Source organism: Gymnodraco acuticeps, unplaced genomic scaffold, assembly GCF_902827175.1.
Source record: "Gymnodraco acuticeps unplaced genomic scaffold, fGymAcu1.1, whole genome shotgun sequence".
Taxonomy (NCBI): Eukaryota; Metazoa; Chordata; class Actinopteri; order Perciformes; family Bathydraconidae; genus Gymnodraco; species Gymnodraco acuticeps.
The window spans coordinates 5824623-5844020 of NW_022989768.1; the positions used below are offsets into that span (position 1 = coordinate 5824623).

General features: G+C 39.9%; 4 protein-coding genes across 5 annotated transcripts; 1 reads left to right on the forward strand and 3 right to left on the reverse strand.

Annotated features, from left to right (window-relative positions):
* Positions 1-143: 143 nt before the first annotated feature.
* sdhaf2 (succinate dehydrogenase complex assembly factor 2) lies at positions 144-7964 on the reverse strand. The gene is made up of 4 exons (XM_034217490.1): positions 7785-7964; positions 6749-6972; positions 5835-5944; positions 144-805 (listed from the first exon to the last, which is right to left on the reverse strand). Exons 1-4 carry the CDS (start codon positions 7809-7811, stop codon positions 675-677), a joined length of 492 nt encoding a protein of 163 aa, XP_034073381.1. The 5' UTR covers positions 7812-7964; the 3' UTR covers positions 144-674.
* A 186-nt stretch (positions 7965-8150) lies between these two features.
* Positions 8151-13138, forward strand: LOC117547036 (cleavage and polyadenylation specificity factor subunit 7-like). The gene is made up of 9 exons (XM_034217476.1): positions 8151-8663; positions 9474-9677; positions 9884-9987; positions 10146-10291; positions 10391-10841; positions 10979-11082; positions 11573-11717; positions 11802-12175; positions 12826-13138. The coding sequence occupies exons 1-8, from the start codon at positions 8586-8588 to the stop codon at positions 12169-12171; spliced, it is 1602 nt and encodes a 533-aa protein (XP_034073367.1). The 5' UTR covers positions 8151-8585; the 3' UTR covers positions 12172-12175; positions 12826-13138.
* A 645-nt stretch (positions 13139-13783) lies between these two features.
* Positions 13784-18904, reverse strand: polr2l (polymerase (RNA) II (DNA directed) polypeptide L). 2 transcript variants are annotated; one of them, XM_034217511.1, is made up of 4 exons: positions 18767-18904; positions 15011-18085; positions 14421-14525; positions 13784-14078 (listed from the first exon to the last, which is right to left on the reverse strand). In XM_034217511.1, exons 3-4 carry the CDS (start codon positions 14513-14515, stop codon positions 13970-13972), a joined length of 204 nt encoding a protein of 67 aa, XP_034073402.1. In that variant the 5' UTR covers positions 14516-14525; positions 15011-18085; positions 18767-18904; the 3' UTR covers positions 13784-13969. The 2 variants fall into 2 exon arrangements, with proteins under 2 accessions (XP_034073402.1, XP_034073394.1); XM_034217503.1 differs by having other exon boundaries at positions 14421-14559.
* LOC117547942 (cell cycle exit and neuronal differentiation protein 1-like) lies at positions 17701-18018 on the reverse strand. The gene has a single exon (XM_034218859.1). It carries the CDS (start codon positions 18016-18018, stop codon positions 17701-17703), a length of 318 nt encoding a protein of 105 aa, XP_034074750.1.
* Positions 18905-19398: the final 494 nt, after the last annotated feature.

Genomic DNA, 19398 nt, shown 5'->3' on the forward strand with positions numbered 1-19398 from the left:
ATCTGCTTCCCTCTGGTGTCCATACACTCACACTGCAAGCCACACAACCTTTATTATGCAACAAATGATGTTCATACGGTCATCCATGGTAACCTTTAGTGTGTTATTTAACCCTTTAGTGGGAGGAAATAGAAATGACAAAATATGTAGACAACATTTATTAAATAACCAGCATGTCTGTAATAGGCACAGTAAAATCTTTGAACAGAACCAAGACAATTCAACAAGCTACGCTAATGTGTGATTCAATGTGTTTCTTTATAATCATCTTGTATAACTGACTATCTGCTTGTAACCATTTATCAAAGCGGGCTTATTCAGTAAGCATCTCACACATTGAGAACTTTTAATATACAGTTTTTATCAGAAATGTACAATTCATGGAGAATATTAAGAACCTCTTTCTAACATTATGCTGCGTTAACCCATCCACAAACTTCCCTCAGCTTCCACAAATGTTCTTCTTTATATAATGAAAATAAATATAGGGTGGGGGCTTTCATGGCAAATTATTTCATGTAGAGGATATTACAAGATAGACGTGTTCTCAAAATTTTCCATCCAAGTGGAGAATCACAGCTAACCTCTGGAGGCTGTTTCTTGGTTATACCGCTGATATTTCCCCATGCCCCTCCTTTAATCTGTCTCTGAGCAGGTCTACAGAGCCTTGGGTCTTACTGGCTCTCCTTCTCCAGGTACTCCAGGCTGGGTGCGTCTAACCTCTGCTCTTGGTCACGGTTCTTTGCGAATTCCTGCAGCATATCCATGATCTCTCCTTGGTAAACCTCAGGGGTGGGCTGAGCCTCTGTAAGCACAAAGAGAACAGTTTTAATTACGACCAATGTCTAAAGAACAACAAGCACACAGAGGGGAGCCCTCCTGACATCACTTTGGTCTATTTTAGGAAAAGCTGACAACATAAAACTAAAAGGCTGACGTTTACTTATTCAACATGATCTTTTGCTCCTGCTGCTAGGGAAAAGAATCACCGGGATGTTTGTGGTTTTCATTATTGAGTAATGGAAAAAACAAAGTTATGATCCTTCACACAGGCAACAGCAGCGAAACAACATCTCTGCTGTCAGACATTAGATAACATAAGAGATAAGATGGAACTTTATTGATCCCAATTTGGGATTGTTTTGTGTTGCAGCAGCATAACAAGACATGGCATTGTACAATCAAAATTAAAAGACAAGAAATTAGACGCTGTGCTATCAGGTCTCTCCATATTGCTAATGGCCAGTACAGCATAATTCAAAGCCTATCAGTGGTCAGACTTTGGAAATGCTCAGCTTATTATTCTGTTTATTTGAAACCATCTCATTAATAATTTGAGACTAAAACTATTTATGCAGACTTTATTTGAGTAAAGAAAGCAACAGCTTTTGTTTTTTCTAGCCACTTGGACGCGTGTTGGTGCTAAACTCACACTGATTGAGTTTTTCAGCTGTTCCGCATAACTGAATCAAATTAGGGAAAATTAGATGAATAAAGCGGGTAAATTATACTGGGACAGGGAATGAGCAATGAGGATGAAGTCTGAGCCAAATGGAACGTTGAAGAAAAAACAGCAACAGGAGTGGAGTTTATTTGTAGGCATTTAATTATCTAGGCATCCTCAGCCATGAATAATTGCCAGTTTTAAAAATAAAAAAAAAAGGCTTTTTGTATAATACCCACTGCAGTTTTTCTGCATTTTGTTGTGTTACAGACTGAATTTAAAAGAAGCAAGTCTGATATCACTGTCGCTGTTAGAGCAAATAGTAGGGATGCAACGATATATCGAATATTGCGGTAAATATATTTCTCAATACCGTCGTGAGACTGACAAAATCTACCGTGATTTCTTTAAATAATTTTTATTTTTAAACCTTTATTCAACCAGATGGTCCCATTGAGATCATCGATCTCTTTTTCAAGGGAGACCTGTCCAACATGGAAGCAAGTAGGTTACAACATGAACATAAAACAGATAACAAAAGGACATCGTATTTACAGGGCCACATGTACATACCTAGAGACATTGACAAGTACCAACAGTATATTTATATCTCGCCCTGTCAATAAGCCTCACCTTCTTGGCAACAACTGTATTGTTTTTTAAGTGGTGGAGAGACAATGCACAGTTTTACCCACTGCTGTCACCCATGGCCAAAGCATATAATAATAATAATAATAATAATAATAGATTTAATTTGTTAGAGCTTTTACAGGTGCTCAAAGACGCTTTACAGATATAGTGAAGGGAAAAGAAAAGGAAGGAACAACGAATAAATATATAGTTAAAGTTAAAGTCAAATAATACAAAAACAATCACACATTAAAAGCCAGATTGAAGAGGTGAGTGTTTGTGAGTTTTTTGAAGGTGGTGAGGTCAGTGCAGTCTCTGATGGGTTGGGGGAGTGAGTTCCAGAGGGAGGGGGCAGCGACGGAGAAGGCTCTGTCCCCCCAGTGATTGGTGTGGGTGGGGATGGATAGGAGGTTGGCTTCTGATGAGCGGAGGCAGCGGGAAGGGGCGTGGTGGTGCAGCAGGTCTGTGAGGTAGGGGGGGCCTGATTATTGAGGGCTTTGTGAGTAATGAGGAGGACTTTGAAGTTGATTCTTTGACGGACGGGGAGCCAGTGGAGGTTCTGGAGGATGGAAGTGATGTGGTCTCGGGAGCGGGTGTGGGTGAGGAGGCGGGCAGCAGAGTTCTGGATATGTTGGAGTTTATTGATTAGGTTGGATGGTATGCCGTAGAGGATGCTATTGCAGTAGTCGAGTCGTGAAGTGATGAATGCATGAATCAGGGTTTCAGCAGCAGAGGAGGAGAGTGATGGGCGGAGACGGGCAATGTTTTTGAGGTGGAGAAAGGCGGTCCTGGTGATGTGATTTATGTGGTGGTTGAATTTGAGCTGACTGTCGAAGATGACTCCGAGGTTGCGGATGTGAGGGGGGGAGATAGAGTGTGGCTGTCAATGGTGAAGTTGAAATTCTGGATGTCTTTGATACGGGATGGGGGGCCGATGATGATGATGTCTGATTTGGCACTGTTCAGTTGGAGATAGTTTGTTTGCATCCATGCTTTTATTTCTGAGAGACAGTTGGTGAGAGTGGAGTGTGTTGTGGGGGTGATGGTTTTTGTTGAGATATAAAGTTGGATGTCATCGGCGTAGCAGTGAAATTGAAGGTTGTGGCGACGAATTATTTTGCCAAGGGGGAGCATGTAGAGGATGAAGAGGAGGGTGCCAAGCACCAAACCCTGGGGGACACCTTGGGACAGAGGAGCAGTGGAGGAGGTGCAGTTGTTAATGTTGATAAACTGATGTCTGTCAGTGAGGTAGGATTTCAGCCAGGAGAGTGTAGTGTCGGTGATGTTGAGTGATGATTCGAGGAGGGACAGCAGGATGGCGTGGTTGATGGTGTCGAATGCTGCGGTGAGGTCGAGGAGGATGAGGATGTTAAGGTTGCCGGAGTCAGAGGAGAGGAGGAGGTCGTTTGTGATTTTGAGAAGAGCTGTTTCGGTGCTGTGTTTTGATCGGAAACCGGATTGAAATGGCTCAAAGAGATCATTGGAGCTGAGGTGGGCTTTAAGTTGTGAGGCAACGACACGTTCAAGTATTTTTGACAGAAAGGGGAGATTTGAGATGGGCCGGAAGTTGGACATGATGTCAGGTGTGAGTCCAGGTCTTTTGAGAATGGGTGTGACAGCAGCCAGTTTGAGAGAGGGGGGAACTGATCCAGATCTGAGGGAGGAGTTAATGATGGTGGCGATGAGTTGGGAGATGGCAGGGAGGCTCTCTTTAACAAATTTGGAGGGCATTGGGTCAAGTGTGCAGGTGGAGTTAATTCCAGTCATGAAGTCGGACAGTTGCATGGGGGTCACAGGGGAGAAGTGGGACAGGGGCTGTGAGGTGAAGAAATTCAGATATCTCTCTGTCCAGGCCCGGACTGGCCATCGGGAGGACCGGGAGGTTTCCCGATGGCCTGGCCTGCTAAGTGGCCTGCTGGCCTGAGGATTCTTTTTTTTAATGTATGGATTGTGAACGCAACGCTGCGCAAATGTGGGTCTGACTCTGCCTCACAGAGGGTGACTGGCTGTCTCCATGATGTGGCCTGCCGACATGGCCACTTTCATACAGATCATACTAATGCCCTCGATTGGTCTCTGTGTGTCATTCAAGCTCGGGAGGGTATGTATTTGTGGCGCGAGAGCGAGAGAGAAAGCGCGTGCACCGGTTACGTGTATTGTTGTTGTTAGCATCTGGTGCTAGCTAGCTGCGCTAACGCATATCATGAGCTGTCAACAAGGTGGAGGAGAGTCCTCTGCTGTCAGACTGAGAGACTGATAACTACAGCTCAGGTGAGGTAAAGGACTCTGCTGAGTGTTTAGATAGTTAACTTAGTCTTAGTTCTCAGTGGGTCTCAAACGGTTTGGTCACCATTTATGTAAACACATATTTCCATTTGAAGGGGGAGTGATTAGTAAAATATGGATGAATAATAAAAAAAAATGTTTTAACTAGGTGAAAAAAGGGTAAGATAAACTTGTTAGCTAAAACTAGTCTTTGCTGCTGCCTCAAAGAGGAGCAGGGGGAGAGGAGGGAGACATGAGAGGCTGATTCAGGAGCCCAGACACACTCACAACTATAAATGTACCAAAAACAAATAAATAAACAAGTTTCAATGTTTTTTCATATTGGATATGGTATGTTATTGGTTATGGCCATGTTATTATGATTTTATGATTATTTAAATGTATACAGTTCTGTTTCATATGGGTGTAGTCTCTTTATTTCCCCCTCAAAGTGCACCAGATTGATGCATTTAAGTCCAACATTTAAAAAACAAATCTTACCGGGGGAGCATGCCCCCGGACCCCCCTATAGGATTTGAGGTCCACCTGCACTTAAAATATGTTCACATAGGTTCCTAAATAGATCTGCACATTATTTTAAACAGTAACCCATGTCCATATGTTTATTCTGGGGTAGTAGATTTAAAGTTTAGGGCTATCACTACGTGCAGCAACGCTGTAAATATTGACAAATAAATCCAGAAAGATGGCACAAAAGAAAACTGGTAGTGGCCTGGCTGGGTTTATAATTCCCGGCCTGACTTATTTTCCCAGTCCGGCCCTGTCTCTGTCCCAGCAACATCAGTACCAAGCAAGAGAGTTTTTTACACAGCAGGGGATATTGTAAACGACCAAACATCCCAGCTTCTACCTGGAAATGTGGACATGCTCATATTCCTAAAAGATAACCTTGATGATGGTGAGTGAGTGAGTGAGTGAGTGAGTGAGTGAGTGAGTGAGTGAGTGAGTGAGTGAGTGAGAGTTGAGTTACTTGAAAAACTAAAGTGAAACTTGATTTATTCTATTGCAGGGTCTGATTATTATATTGTTGACACTTTAAAATACTACTATCCTACTAAAATGCTGTACAAATCAGATTTATTATTTAATAAAGAAAAATAAATTGTTTTATATATATATATATATATATATATATATATATATATATCGCGATAAATATCGTACCGTGGACTTTTTTAAATCGCGATATTATCCTACCGTGAGTTTTTGGTATCGTTACATCCCTAGCAAATAGTGTTATTTGCAACTTGAGTAAACATTAATATTGCAAAGCTGAAATGTATTTGTGTCATTAAATATTTAAATGTTTTGCTCTGAAAATCTAAAGCATTTCAACATTCCCTTAAGTGTCTAAAATGCCTCTGACTGGAGTGTTGCCAGCCCTCTAACTAATGATGATAATGCCATATGTCTACTGTACTGTTTGAGAGGCAATATCACATGTCTGAGGAGAAACTATGAGATGTTCTCTCACCTGTTGCCCAGTAGTAGATGTCCCAGTCGTTGCTTGGTTCATTAATCAGTCTGTCGTACTGATACAGCTGGCTCGCTGTCATTGTGTTCAGGTATCGCTTCGCAAAAAGGCTGCAAGAGAGATGGGGAATTAGGTTCAGGCTTTTCTCTAAATTGACCGGTGAATGGACAGCACACAGGAAACAGCTTCTTCTTTGGGTTACTTCATATTGCATTAATGCCTGCTTCTGCTGTTGGTCCTTGTCTACGTCCCTTTGTCCTAGATTTAAGAGGATGTCTTCTTCAAAGTTTCTAGTTGTTCTACTGTATACTTCCTATAGCATGTAAATCTGTGATTTTGGAGGTTTACAAATATTAAGGTCCTCACTCACACCTGGCCCTTTTTGTCCATCTGTAAATTATGTAACGGAAATGTTATATTTATAAGGCATATTCATACTTATGTAAATGTATCCATCTGAGAAATTCTAGAAGCTATTGTCTCCGGTATGTGCTGTGATGTGCGTGTTTTATGTTGGATGAAACAGCTGCTAGACCTGGCCAAAACAGTCCTGAGATGGGGATTTTTTTTATCTCAAATTAGGCTTTTCATAGTTAAATTCCCCCTCCTGCCCCCTTACACTGCTTTTAATTACCTGTAGGATGTTTTCCTACAATGAAAAATGTGCTGATGACTACTGACTACTGATTACTATTTACGATTATTTTAGTGTCCATTGTTGCCTGGCCCAGCCATCTTATATGCTGTGATCTTCAACTAGAAAGAGGAAACACTTTAAGAATTAATTTTAAAAAAGGTACAATTTAAACTTGAGACACAGCTGTACTGCACCACTGCTCTAGTGTGTGATTTGCTTTAAGAAAAAACAACACACCAACATGACGGATTATAGAAAAACTCTTCAGTGTAACAACCTGAGCAGAATGCAGTTCTCCAACATGCCCCTTTTGCGACTCTCGTACAGCAGACGGCGCTTCTTAATGTCAATGGCCTCGCCGGGGCGCTCATCCCAGGGAGGCAGAGGGATCTCAATCAGGTCTGCCCTGGTGTCGTCTGCCGTATCTCCACGGTAACCACGGGATGATACCAGCCCTGTGAAAGCCGGTCTCATTGCTGCCTGGCACACCCCTGAAACCAGCTGGCGGGGGGAAAACACACAGGTTGACAAATATTAGTACAGTGTGTTGCAGGAAATATCACATCATTTTTGACAATATATATATATCTAAATATCATACTGTACATATTGTAGGTTAATTAGTGCTGCTTTCACACAAAATGTACACATTTATATTTTTATTTTTAAACAGTAATGTGATATTAAGACTAGAATAGTAAGTTATGTTACCATAAAGGTAAAGAAAATAATTACAGTAAAGTGAGATCATTTTATGAATTTACAGTACTCTATCAAACTGAGACCAATCTTAATATATATATGAATTAATCTTCAATCTTTTATTTAATTATATGTATCTATATTTTCATTTATCCACCAATACATGTGTTGGTTTGATTGTCCCCCTACCTATCTTTGCAAGTAAATTCAACTAATTTTCATATAATATGATATAATCGTTTGGTTTCAAGATCTGTATTTCTACACAGCAGGATGAAGACATTTTTAGACTACATTTACTACAAAAAATATGTTAAACCATGCAGTCCTGGATTGTATAACTGTCCTGCTGCACAACATGCGTTACGTCAATGCTACGTAACGAGACTGAACACAACAATGCACGCTAGTTATTCAAACACAACATCGAATATAATGTTGCGACATTACAATTACTTTACACTCATGTTAAATAGTGTAAATCAGCGTGAGATCTTTAAACAGCCGTCCACTTTAGAGTCTATTTATATGATCGCAACGACCGTAACATTAACTAGCATTCAAACTTTAACAAACATACAGATAATTGTACCGATAATAAGATAACTCACTCTTCTTGCAACCACAGAAGACAGCATTTTGACCTTTTTCTTGAAACGTTTAGAGACTGCAATGTGAAATGCTTCTACGCCGTGAAAACGCGGCTGAACTCTGAATGTCAGACTAAAATCAGTTAAATTACACAAGCAGGTTTTATGTCACAGCAGCACACGGACCACGATCGAGGTAGGACCGGAAGCACCGCATTGTTAAAGTAACAGCAATTATTCCTCAAAAGTCACAGAAAAACAGAACCAGCCCCAACCTGATTTAGTTAAGTTGTCACTTAATTCGTTTATGTGTAGTTATATTTTATAATCAATGCCATCATACATGAAAAAAAGCGTGGCTGTAGGAACCAAATGTTGTGTGTTGTTGCTAACGGGTACATGTTACCGACGCACTCGTATTCACGTACAGAAATTAGCACTAGCATTAGCTGATCATAGAGCGAACCAATAATAGTCCAACACTATTTGTATTGTAACCCTTGCATGAAAGCCCGTTCATGTTATTTTAAAGTGGTTATTAAAACATTACCTATTGACGAGCCTCGCTTGTTGTATTCTCGGTTATCATCGTCTTTTGTTGAGCTAACTTGACATTTTGTGCAAAACCGTGCGGTTGGTTCAAGTAAGCTAACGTTATTAACGCGGCGTAACGTTATCGAAAATCCTTTTTTTTTTACATTGCATATGTTGACGGTATGCACTGGTAATTTTTAAAAAGTGTGCATATGCAAAGGACACTTTAAACAAAGAAACAACACGTTAGCTCCAGTGCCATCAACTGGATCATCTTCGGCCCACGGGATGGCTGCTGCAGCCAGACCAAGTGCCGCCCAGAAGGAGCTCATGGATCTGTACGGGGATTTGAATGAAAACGACGATGTGAGTCTCACCTTTACACACATTTATCGCTGCACATGCATACATGATAACAGCAAGTGTGTACATGTAAAGTTGTGCGTACCTTGCTTTGATGTAGTTTACATGCAACTTGTTATCTGATCGCTTTTAATTAAACAGAAAGACAATACATCAACTTGCATGCATGCAACTACCAATTGCAATTGGTTCAATTTACAGTTATTAATACGAAGTTAGATTTTGCCAACATCATTATAAACATTTCTTTTGAAAAAACACAGGTATTTTCTTAGGTTGTTAAAGAAACCAAACACCACATTTCTCCATAATTATACAAAGGTCTTGACAGATTTCCTTTGTGTGAGAACAGTACAAAAAAGGTGTTCAATTGTTTCAGAGTATTCATCAGAGCAGATTGTGTTTATTAGGTATTTATGAGGAAGCATCCTTTCTTTCAAAATATACTATTAAAAACGGTTTCCGATATGCAATTATATATAGAATATTAAACAGCGGTTTGATTTTAATTTCATAACTGTGTGAACCTTGTTCAGTCTTTTTATTTGTTGTGTGGAGAGAACTATTTGATTTTTGGAGTCACGTTTAAAAACTAGATGCCACATCATCTTATTCAAGCCTGTAGTAGTAATGATGGACAATTCTATAAAATATGGAAATAATCACATGCACTCCACACTCCTGCAGCAGCTGACAACCCCTTGGTTTTGTATTTCTTCTGGCAGTGTATTGTTCGTTAATGCTCTGCACATTGACTTACCCAGCATGCCATCATATATAAGTACCTTGTTGTTTTGTTCCCATCCCACACAGGACTTTGACACAATTGCTGAAGCAAATGAACTTTATGATGCTGTTTTGACCGGCTCAGTCGATCGGGACAAGAAAGGCAGTACAAATGCAGCGAGTCCTAACAAGACCCCTACTCAAGAGGAGGCTAACTCAACAACAGAGAAATGCCCAGACAAAGGAAACCCACAGAGGAGACTGGCTATATATATTGGAAACTTCCCCTGGGTAAGTAACACCCTCTCTGTTTATTTCAATCACATTTCAATTGTGTTGTCCAATATCGTTTCTGTTGTTTTATCCACATAGGCTTGCAGAACAGTGATTAGATTAAACAGAACTACGTACCCTTATCACATTCAAGATCACAAGTAAATATCTACCCCCCTGTCATTTTTTCCTCCTATATTTCGCAAACCTGCTACTACTTCCAGTGGACAACTGACAAGGACATTGTGAGCCTGGCTCAAACATTGGGTGTGCAGGACATCAAAGAGATCAAATTTGCTGAGAATAAAATTAATGGCCAGTCGAGAGGGTGAGTGGTTGCAGATCTAGTATTTCTTTTTTATGAATAAAAGTATTTTCTCTAAATGTATTTAAAGTAAGGAAATGTGTGTGTTTTGATTTATTAAAGATATGAATATCAGTGACTTAAAGCCATACATTAATTGTTTTTTCTTCTATGTTACACAGGTTCGCCGAAGTAGAGGTCACCTCAAACGAGTCATTGAAAATATTGTTTAAAAAAATACCCAAATGTGAGCTCAATGGGGAGAGGATAGACTGCCGCCTTGCCACCAGCCAGAACCTTGGTGTGTTTGAAGACATGGCAAATAGACGTAAGAACAGCATGGTCTGAGAACGCTATTGAGGTAACATTATATGACAAGATGTAAGTATGACTGTCCTCTTTAACAAAATCAATGTTTTCTCCATAGGTATACCCATGCGCGTTAGTTACTTAGATCCTAAGGACTCAGATTATTCGAACAAGATTCCCTCATTATTACCACAGGAGCCCAATCCTTCCCCTTTACCTCCACACTACCCATCACATCCAATTGCAAACAGGTTTCCATCCTTACCCAACCCTTACCATGGTCATCCTCCACCTCCCTTCCCACACATGCCTCCACACATGCCTCCACGCATGCCTCCACGCATGCCCCCACACATGCCCCCACACATGCCCCCACACATGCCTCCACACATGCCTCCACACATGCCTCCGCCCATGCTTCCACCCATGCCTCCACCCGCCATGCCGCCCCCTTATTTTCCTCCTCATCCAGTCCATATTCCCAGCCAACCTCCCAGTCTACATGTCAATCCAGCCTTCTTCACGCCAGCACCAGACGGGCCCAGCAGCAACGCTTACAGCCAACAACAGTGAGAATAATACCTTTATACATTTGAAGCTATAGCAGTGTAATATGTGTTGCTTCCCTATTGAGATAACATTTATTATTTTTAGCGATGACTTGTGGAAATGGTTAAATAATTATGACAATCTGTACATTTTCCAGACGCACATCTCAAAGTCAAGATGCAGATTTTGAGCAGCTGATGAACAGAAATAGAGCTATTGCCAGCAGTGCCATCAGCAAGGCTGTGTCTGGAGCAACATCCGGTAAGTAAAGCTGATCATATTCTGCGGAGTACAACAACACAAAACTTAATGTGGAGAAAGGACTGATAGACTTGTGAGCATTTCTTTTAACCAAAATCTGTTTCCCACCCCTCTTACAATATTAATGGAAAGTAAATGGTAATCTGTTATACAGTATATCATTGGAAAGTTACTAAATTAACAAAGTACTTTTTGTAATGACAAAGCAGAAATTAATTCAACTGCTTAAACAGTTCAAACTAACAAAAATCTAAATACTGACAATCACTCTTGTAAACTAACCAACAATGGTTTTAGCTGGACAGAAATTGTAGGATAAGTAACTGTTTAGGAAACTATGTTTTCATTTTTGCCTAAATAAACTATGTGGGGGGTACATGTTATCCATTTTTCAAGGGTTTTGTAATAATCCTAGTTGGCATACTATCAACCATAATTGAAGGGCTTAACTACGATACTGTCTCTTATATATATTCTCCTCCTAATGCAGGAGACTTGCGGGTGGCCATGGAGACTCTATTAACGGCCATTGCCATCATTAAGCAGTCCAGAGTGTATACAGATGAACGCTGCCAGGCCCTGGTCACCTCGCTCAAAGACTGTCTAGTCTCTATCCAGGGAAACGGCGGCTACAGGTTTGTTTAATTATTCTTCAGGACCCTCAGACATCTTGTTATCCATAAAGAAACAGGTTGAGACAAATACACATTTCTCAACAGGAAAAGCAGTCGTTCTGGGGAAGAAGAAAGAGACCGGGACAGGGGTCGTGACAGAGAGCGCGAGCGGGACCGAGAGCGCGACAGAGAAGACTCTTCTGATTGGGACGTTGCAGGAATGTCCCGAAGACACCGGCAACATTCCCGAAGCGAAGAGAAAGACAAAGAACGCTCCCGGGAACGGGAAAGGCACAGAGATCAGCGAGAGCACAGAGATCAGAGAGACCAGCGAGATCAGAGAGACCAGCGAGATCAGAGAGAGCAGAGGGATCAGAGAGATCAGAGAGAGCAGAGGGATCAGAGAGAGCAGAGGGATCAGAGAGACCAGCGAGATCAGAGGGATCAGAGGGATCAGAGAGGCCGTTACCGCTAACATGGTAAGTTTCTTTCTAATTGTAATACTTATACTTTTTCATCAATCAGATGTTTGCTTCTTTTTTTACAAATGATTTCCACATCCTCCTTTTAGTGACCCCAATAATGTAAAATTATTATCATTGTATTTACTGAATTTAAGTAGTTTGCCCAAATGTTTTACACAAGCTAAGGTTACCATGTTCAACCCTCTGGACTTTAATTATTTAATCGTATTTCTTAATGTCAAAAGACATAGGTTTTTGTTTATGAATGTCTCTTACTTAGGCTGCCTCAGTATATCAAATCTTTTTTTCAAATTCAAGATGACTTTTATTTGACCAATTCCCAGGATAGACTAACTTATGACACTGAGTACTTTTCACGAAATAGGATGAATGATTTTCCATGGGCAATAAAGTCATTCATTGATTATATTTTTGGACCTTTCAATTGTTTATTATGCTTTTTACTATGCAGAAGCACAATTCAAAACTGGCCTCCTTTTACATTAATAAGTTAACCTGGTAGTGAGTTGAAATCATAACCATAACTATAATATATTTCTCATTATGTTTGTATAAGGATTGTGGATTTCTAGGTTTATTTCAGGGTTTGACTGGACTACTGGATTGTGTAAGTATGGATTTAAAAAATGTTCTTTTCCCCTCAGACAGATGGAGTGTTGAAGTGTGGTGAAGAGCAGACAGGACTATTTGTTTCTGCAACAAGTGCTTCAAATCTGGAGATGTCCAAGGTGAGACTGAAGATGAAGAATTCTAAAGTGTACATTTTGGTTCACCAGTCATCTGTAAATACTGCAACTTTAACTTGTTTTAAGAAAAAAATTTGATTTTAGATAGTTGCTGGGACAATTTCTTGATTGCATGCGCAGGAACACTCAATAACTTATGAACACAATGTAATGTTTTCATCACTTTCTTTTGTATTCAATTTAAGATTAAAAACATTCCCTGAAAATGTGATTCTGCTATTTTCATTCTACTCAACTATTTGGTTTGCATGAAATGCCGCCCTTACTGAGCATACATGTTATTTATATAAATATTTACAGCCAATCGTCTTGCCACAGCAAGTGGGACACATGTACCCTTCAACAAGAACACCCGTTTGCCACCCTGGCTCAGTATTGGTGAAACAATTTCCCATTGATATCAGGAAAGTGCGAAGTCTACACATCTTCCGCCTGTTTCTCCTGCACCTTGGCCAACAAAATTAATCTCTGTACTTTACATACCACTTTTTTTGGCGTCAGTTTTGGTTTATTTGAAGCCAATGCAGAAGCACTTACAATGGCTTGGCTTGTTAGCTAATGAACTTGCAGGATTCTTGCTTTTTTTAGGTTGTTCTGCCATTGTTGATTGCACTTCATTCAAAGCAACTTGTAAGTTGTCATCTTTACCTCAACATAGTAGTTTTGCTTTCTGAAGTCTTGATCTGGCCTATTTCATACACAAATAAAATTACTAGCAGCCATTTTATACAATATAACACATGCTTATAGTTGCATAGTGCACTGACACAAACATGAGAAGAAGTGTGAGAAACCATCTTCCCACTAATAGTCCCAGTCAAAAGAGTACGGTAACTACATGAGCCAGTAATACAGGTAACAGTGTCATTTAACAGCTTTATTTAGAAAAATGCATTAAACCAAAAAAAAAGTATGTTCCATTAGTCTTCACTGTAGTCTGTGGTCACATCAATATACTAACAAAGCTGTTGCATGGACATTCAATCTACCCATGCAACAACCCTACAAAGTCCATGCTGTTCTTGAAGGTGGCCAGATATGATCACTTCTCCAGAGGGGCATAATTCAACAACTTCTCAATAAGATCCACATGAGACAGGAGCATCCGCCGACAACAGTACCTCTTCAGGCCCAGGGCATCGAGAGCATCACTTAAGAGGGAAGAAGAAAGAAACGTTAGTCCCTAATGCATGGCTGAATGAATAAGTAAAGCATTAGTGCAGATAATCAGGGTAACAGCGTAAATTGCCTCAGGTAATGGCTATTATTCATTGCATCACAAGTCTAAATGTGGACTAAAAACCAAGGAGTACATGACCATACCTTGTGGCAGATGAATAGGATAAAATCTGATGTGTTGTACTTCCAGACTGCTTCTAGAAAATTACTTTGGCGCAGATGCTCCAATGCAAGGTACTTAAGGGTACCTATGAGCTCCTAAGGGCAGTATGTGTAGAGATGTAGTGCAATGACAGAAACAAGCAATATCTCACCCCTCAGTGTACTCGGCTTGAAGTAGGCCGAGGTATGCCTCCCATTTGTTTCCCACGATCTTCCCACACGTAAAGCACCGGACAGGGATGATCATTGTAGCACACCTGGGCAGAGGGAAACACATCTGGTAACTGCTACCTGAGTGGGTGGGCATGCAAATAGCAATAAAGCATACAGGTCATATCATATGTGTCGCTTATATTAATAAAATTACATGTACATTTTGATAAAAGCACTATGTTGACATGTTTTGCTAAGATTGTCTGAACGTTATTGCTTTTCTTGGGAACTCGAGCTGTTACCGGATAGCTAATGTTTTGCTAACATTCTAGCTACAACGCTTAACTAAACCTGTTTTCGTTTAAAAACATTAACGCGAAAGTACTTGTGAGCTTCATGGGCTACTGTATATAGAAGCGTAAACCCGAATGGAGCTTCCCAAGTCAAGAGTGTAACGAAAAGTGAGCCAATGGTAGCCACGCGTTTAGCACAACAGTCCACTGTTAGCTTACGTTAGCCGCCAATAACACGTTGCCACGAGTTTACATAACCAGTCAAAACCAAGTCTTAAAACTTTTAATGTACTCACCGTAAGCAATATAGTTTACAAAAAACGTTGAATTGTATGTTATTATGAGAGAAACGAGCAGCAAGAAAGTGATGGTAGCTGCGTAGCTTAGAATCCCTCGTTAACTCGATGCACACTTCCTGCCCGTTTCCTTCAAAATAAAAGCGCAACTCTTACAAAGGCTTACTTATTCTTAGTTTACAGTTTATTAAATACCCCCTCAGTGGTATTACAAGAATGGCCTGTATATAACATACAAGATTTAATCTGCTACAAACTTAGATCTCCAAAATGGCTCATGACGTTGACTAAATGCATTACAAAGTTGATACAAATAACTGATAATACATTAACAACCTCCATGAAGCTACAACACTCTTACAGGGCTGTTGTGTCACTCACACTGCATTGGGTTTTACTCGGTTTGACTCCAGTAAGAATGTACATTTGTGACTGCCACTGTAATATGTGTGTATACCATGGTGTACACTGTATACTGACAAATTGCAGGTGCCCCTAAACACGCTACCATTTTGTGCAGTGGTGTTTTTCACAGAGCAGACCTAGGATTAGAAACATGCTCTTGCTGACATCTCTCTCACTTTATTCTGATAAACTTGCCCCTGTTACACGTTTCAAAGTGTATCTTTCTTTATTTCGTAAACCAGTCTAGAGATTGGTAATGAAGTGTGTTCTGACTGCTCATAGGACATCTGCATGAAGATTTATTAGGCCCAAATTAAGCTTGCGGTGGTGGCGAGTGCTATCAAGGTGTCCCTGAGCAAGGCACTGTTCCCTCACACTGCTCCCAAGGTGCCGTACATAATGGCAGCCCACTGCTAACATTAGGATGGGTCAAATGCAGAGAAACCGTTTTGTTACTAGTCTGTACTATGTAATGACAATCAAGTTGAATCTTCAACTCAAATGAATAATTGTTAATTAATTAATTGAGCTGCAATATATGATCCTTAATTCTGAATGATTGAAATACACACTTGGGCTGGTTCACTGTCTTTATTAAAGGTTGGATTGTGTTTATTTCCTTTTTACATTTAGAAGTTTGAGGGCAGAAGGGTGTGTGCATAAGGAACAAATGTTAGAAATATATAAAAAATATATCATAACTGTCATTATCATTAGTCACCATGAAAGACGCCATCATTGCCATCAACATACATCGCCATTGTTGCCATCTTTAATATACATCATAATCACTACCAACAATATTATTACATCATTATTTATGTAGTTTAACTTGCTACGGCACAAGTGCTAAATAAGGAGTCCTATCTGAATTATTGCATTTATACGCTGTTGAAATAATGAAAATAGGATTTTTTTTTTAAGTACACTGTATTGTACAATGTCGGGTGAAGTTTGTTTTGGTGTTGGCCTACCATCTATTGGTTGTGTTTTGGTGTTCACTGAGGTATGTTTGTATACTATTTTTTTGCCAGTAATGTGTTGTGAAATTCACAAGTACTGTTACAACTTGTATAAAATAATGGTGCGAATCAGAACTGTCTTTCTGTTATCTTATGGAGCAGAGGGCCTCCCTATGGCTTTGACAGTACATGTAAGTGGGCACTATTGTGTACAGCTGAACAGGTGAGTGTTGCTGCTTAATAATTGTTAATGCTTCACTTTTTTTCCTCCCCTAAAGTGCGCTACACCCTACTTTCAATGTAGTAGAAACATACGCTGCTCTCATTAAATAACAGTTACACGTATCGATTTTTTCCTAAAACTACATTAGTGGAACACAATGAAGACATAAACAATGAAGCAGGCTTTGAACCTGATAATGCAAGACTAATGGCTGTCCACCCTGTTACAGCAAAGTATCTACTGTAAGATGTAAAACAGAATGAACCCACACCACTGTGGATGGTGTGTGAGACATGAAAGGTTAATTGATTTGTGACATCATTTGACAGAAAAATAACTCTTTCTTATTCTACAGCAAGAGGTAACTTCACTATTATTATCTAAAACATACTGTACATGTTTTATCTCTTACAATCCTCTACATCCCATTTCTTAAACCACTGCATGCTTATATTTTATTTTGTATTGCACTGTACCCTTTGACATGTTTTGGGTATGCAGTGTCTCTTAACTGAATCCCATCATTTAGGCATTTGTTTAGCCAAAATATGTGCAATACATCACAATGCATAGTTTCATCTAATTTCAGGTCTTCCCTTTAGATAGTTTAAAAACAAAAAATAAGTCAAATAAGACCTACAACAACTCTGATAGCCAGTATTACAATTGTAATGTTTCAAGATTGTGGATAGTTTTTCATTATTATTTAGTGAACCAGCAGATTTTCAGAGTAAGAATTCACAAATATTGCTAGGATGTCAATATATAATGTAAACTGCATTAGATAAGATAAAGCAGTTGAATAAACTACTTTTAAAGAGTTGAGGCTTTGTAGCTCAGAACTACAGTGGTTTTTTTAAAGGAATTGATTACAGTACAGATGCAGTAATGAAGCAACATCATGCATATATTATGTGTAATTATGCTCCATGTCAAAAATGGAATGGTTTGATTCACTACAAGTGAAAGCAGGCCAAAACACAAACAAACATAAGACGCACAGTGGCTCCCATTCCCCCTATACCATAATAGTCTGTGAACCACTCTATAACAATGCTCTAACTCATCATCCAATTCATACTTTAATTTGAGATAATGATTTAATTTCTCCGTGCCAGTAGCAACACTCCCAGCAAGATGGCTCCTGCAGCAATAACTGCTCCACCAATGATAAAAGGTTTCAGGTGTTCCAGAGAGTCTGTGCCGGAGGCCGCAGCCTCGTCACCTGCCGCCTCTGCTTCTGCTTCTGCTGCCCCATCCTGGGCATGAGGAAGCTCGGGCTCAGGGGCTGCAGGGACTTCAGGGGCTGCAGGGGCTGCAGGGGCAGGATCAGCCTTGCGTGGGGCTGCTGGCTCCTTCTTCTCCACTTTAGGTGCCGCCTTGGGTGCTGTAGCCCCGGACTTGGCCTTGGCTTCCATGGACTCAGGGACAGAGGTGTGGTCTGGTCAGGAGGATTCTTTATAAGGTCAGCTCTGTGCTGCTTCACTGAACAAACACAGCAAACAGACACAGATTATCCCTCTAAATTAGGCTCACACATCACGTTATCTGCTCTGCTGAGCGTAGAGACACTGAATGAAAGCCTTTAAATCCATGTGTTCACTGCAGCTGAGCAGCGGTGTGGTGGTGGGCCTTAAAGTGACCTTGGAAAAAGATGACATTGATAGGAACACGCTGATGCTCAGAGCAGGGAATAGTTTATTTTGGTCTCAGCAGCTGTGACACAATATGACAGTGACATTTTTATGGCAGCTTCCTGTGTATAGCTTTTTCATGGGAAAATCTATCAGTTTTGTAATGGAGGAAGTATACTCTAACAGCTGAGTTTATTATGAGTCAAGGACTGAATCTATATTTCTCTGAGAAAGAGCCTAATCCAGACACAAACACATGTAGATGTTATCTTATCCCCTGTCTGTTCTCACTCTGTTAAACTGCATGAGTCATGTGTGCTATAAATGGAGGGCAAGATGGAGGAAAGAAATAAGGACCATCATCACTGCGAGGAAATCAGTGAAATACAAATGAGGGGGGGGGGAATGAAGGTGAAAAAAATGCTGTTATTGAATAAACGCATCACAGCTTGCACATTACAGAATATAGGCTTTACAAATAAACTTCCGATTACATCATGCATTGATTAGAAGAAATATGGACAATACATACCTCTCCAAGAGCTCTGTTGAGATTAAAAAAATAACATATGACGAAGGAACTGCAGCAGTCTCTGGAAGTGAGAATGTCCTTAATATAAGAAAATGAGAGAAAGCGGAGAGATGGAGGACACAGTAAGCAGGAGGGAGGAGAAAGAGAGGGAGAGGAGGAGAGACTGGGATGTACCATCTCGTCCTCAAGAATAGGGGGAGTCTATTTTCTTTGACTCCATCCTGGGTTTTGGAGCCTTTTAAGAATATTCTTAATCTTAAGTATTAAAGACTTAGGCCTAATAATAACGCCCATACAAGTTTTTGGAATTTTTTGAGGTACAATGCAGCGGGAGAATGTATTTGGAAAATTACAGTTAACTTGTTTTTGCTTACACAAGCTAATTTAATTTCAAATTAAACTAATATTGAGGTCAGTGTCTTAATCCTCTTTTTTAGTTCAACTATTTTCTATACAAAATAAATAAAGATTTTTTCATATTTCTGTTATGTATTATTATTTATATTTTATGATTGTTTCCTTGCAGTAGGCTACTTGTCTCCATTCTCTATGTTTTTTGTGACCATCATGAAACAAAATACCAGAGCAAATTCCTGTGAAAACCTTCTTGTCAACCACTTGTTTTGGTTTTT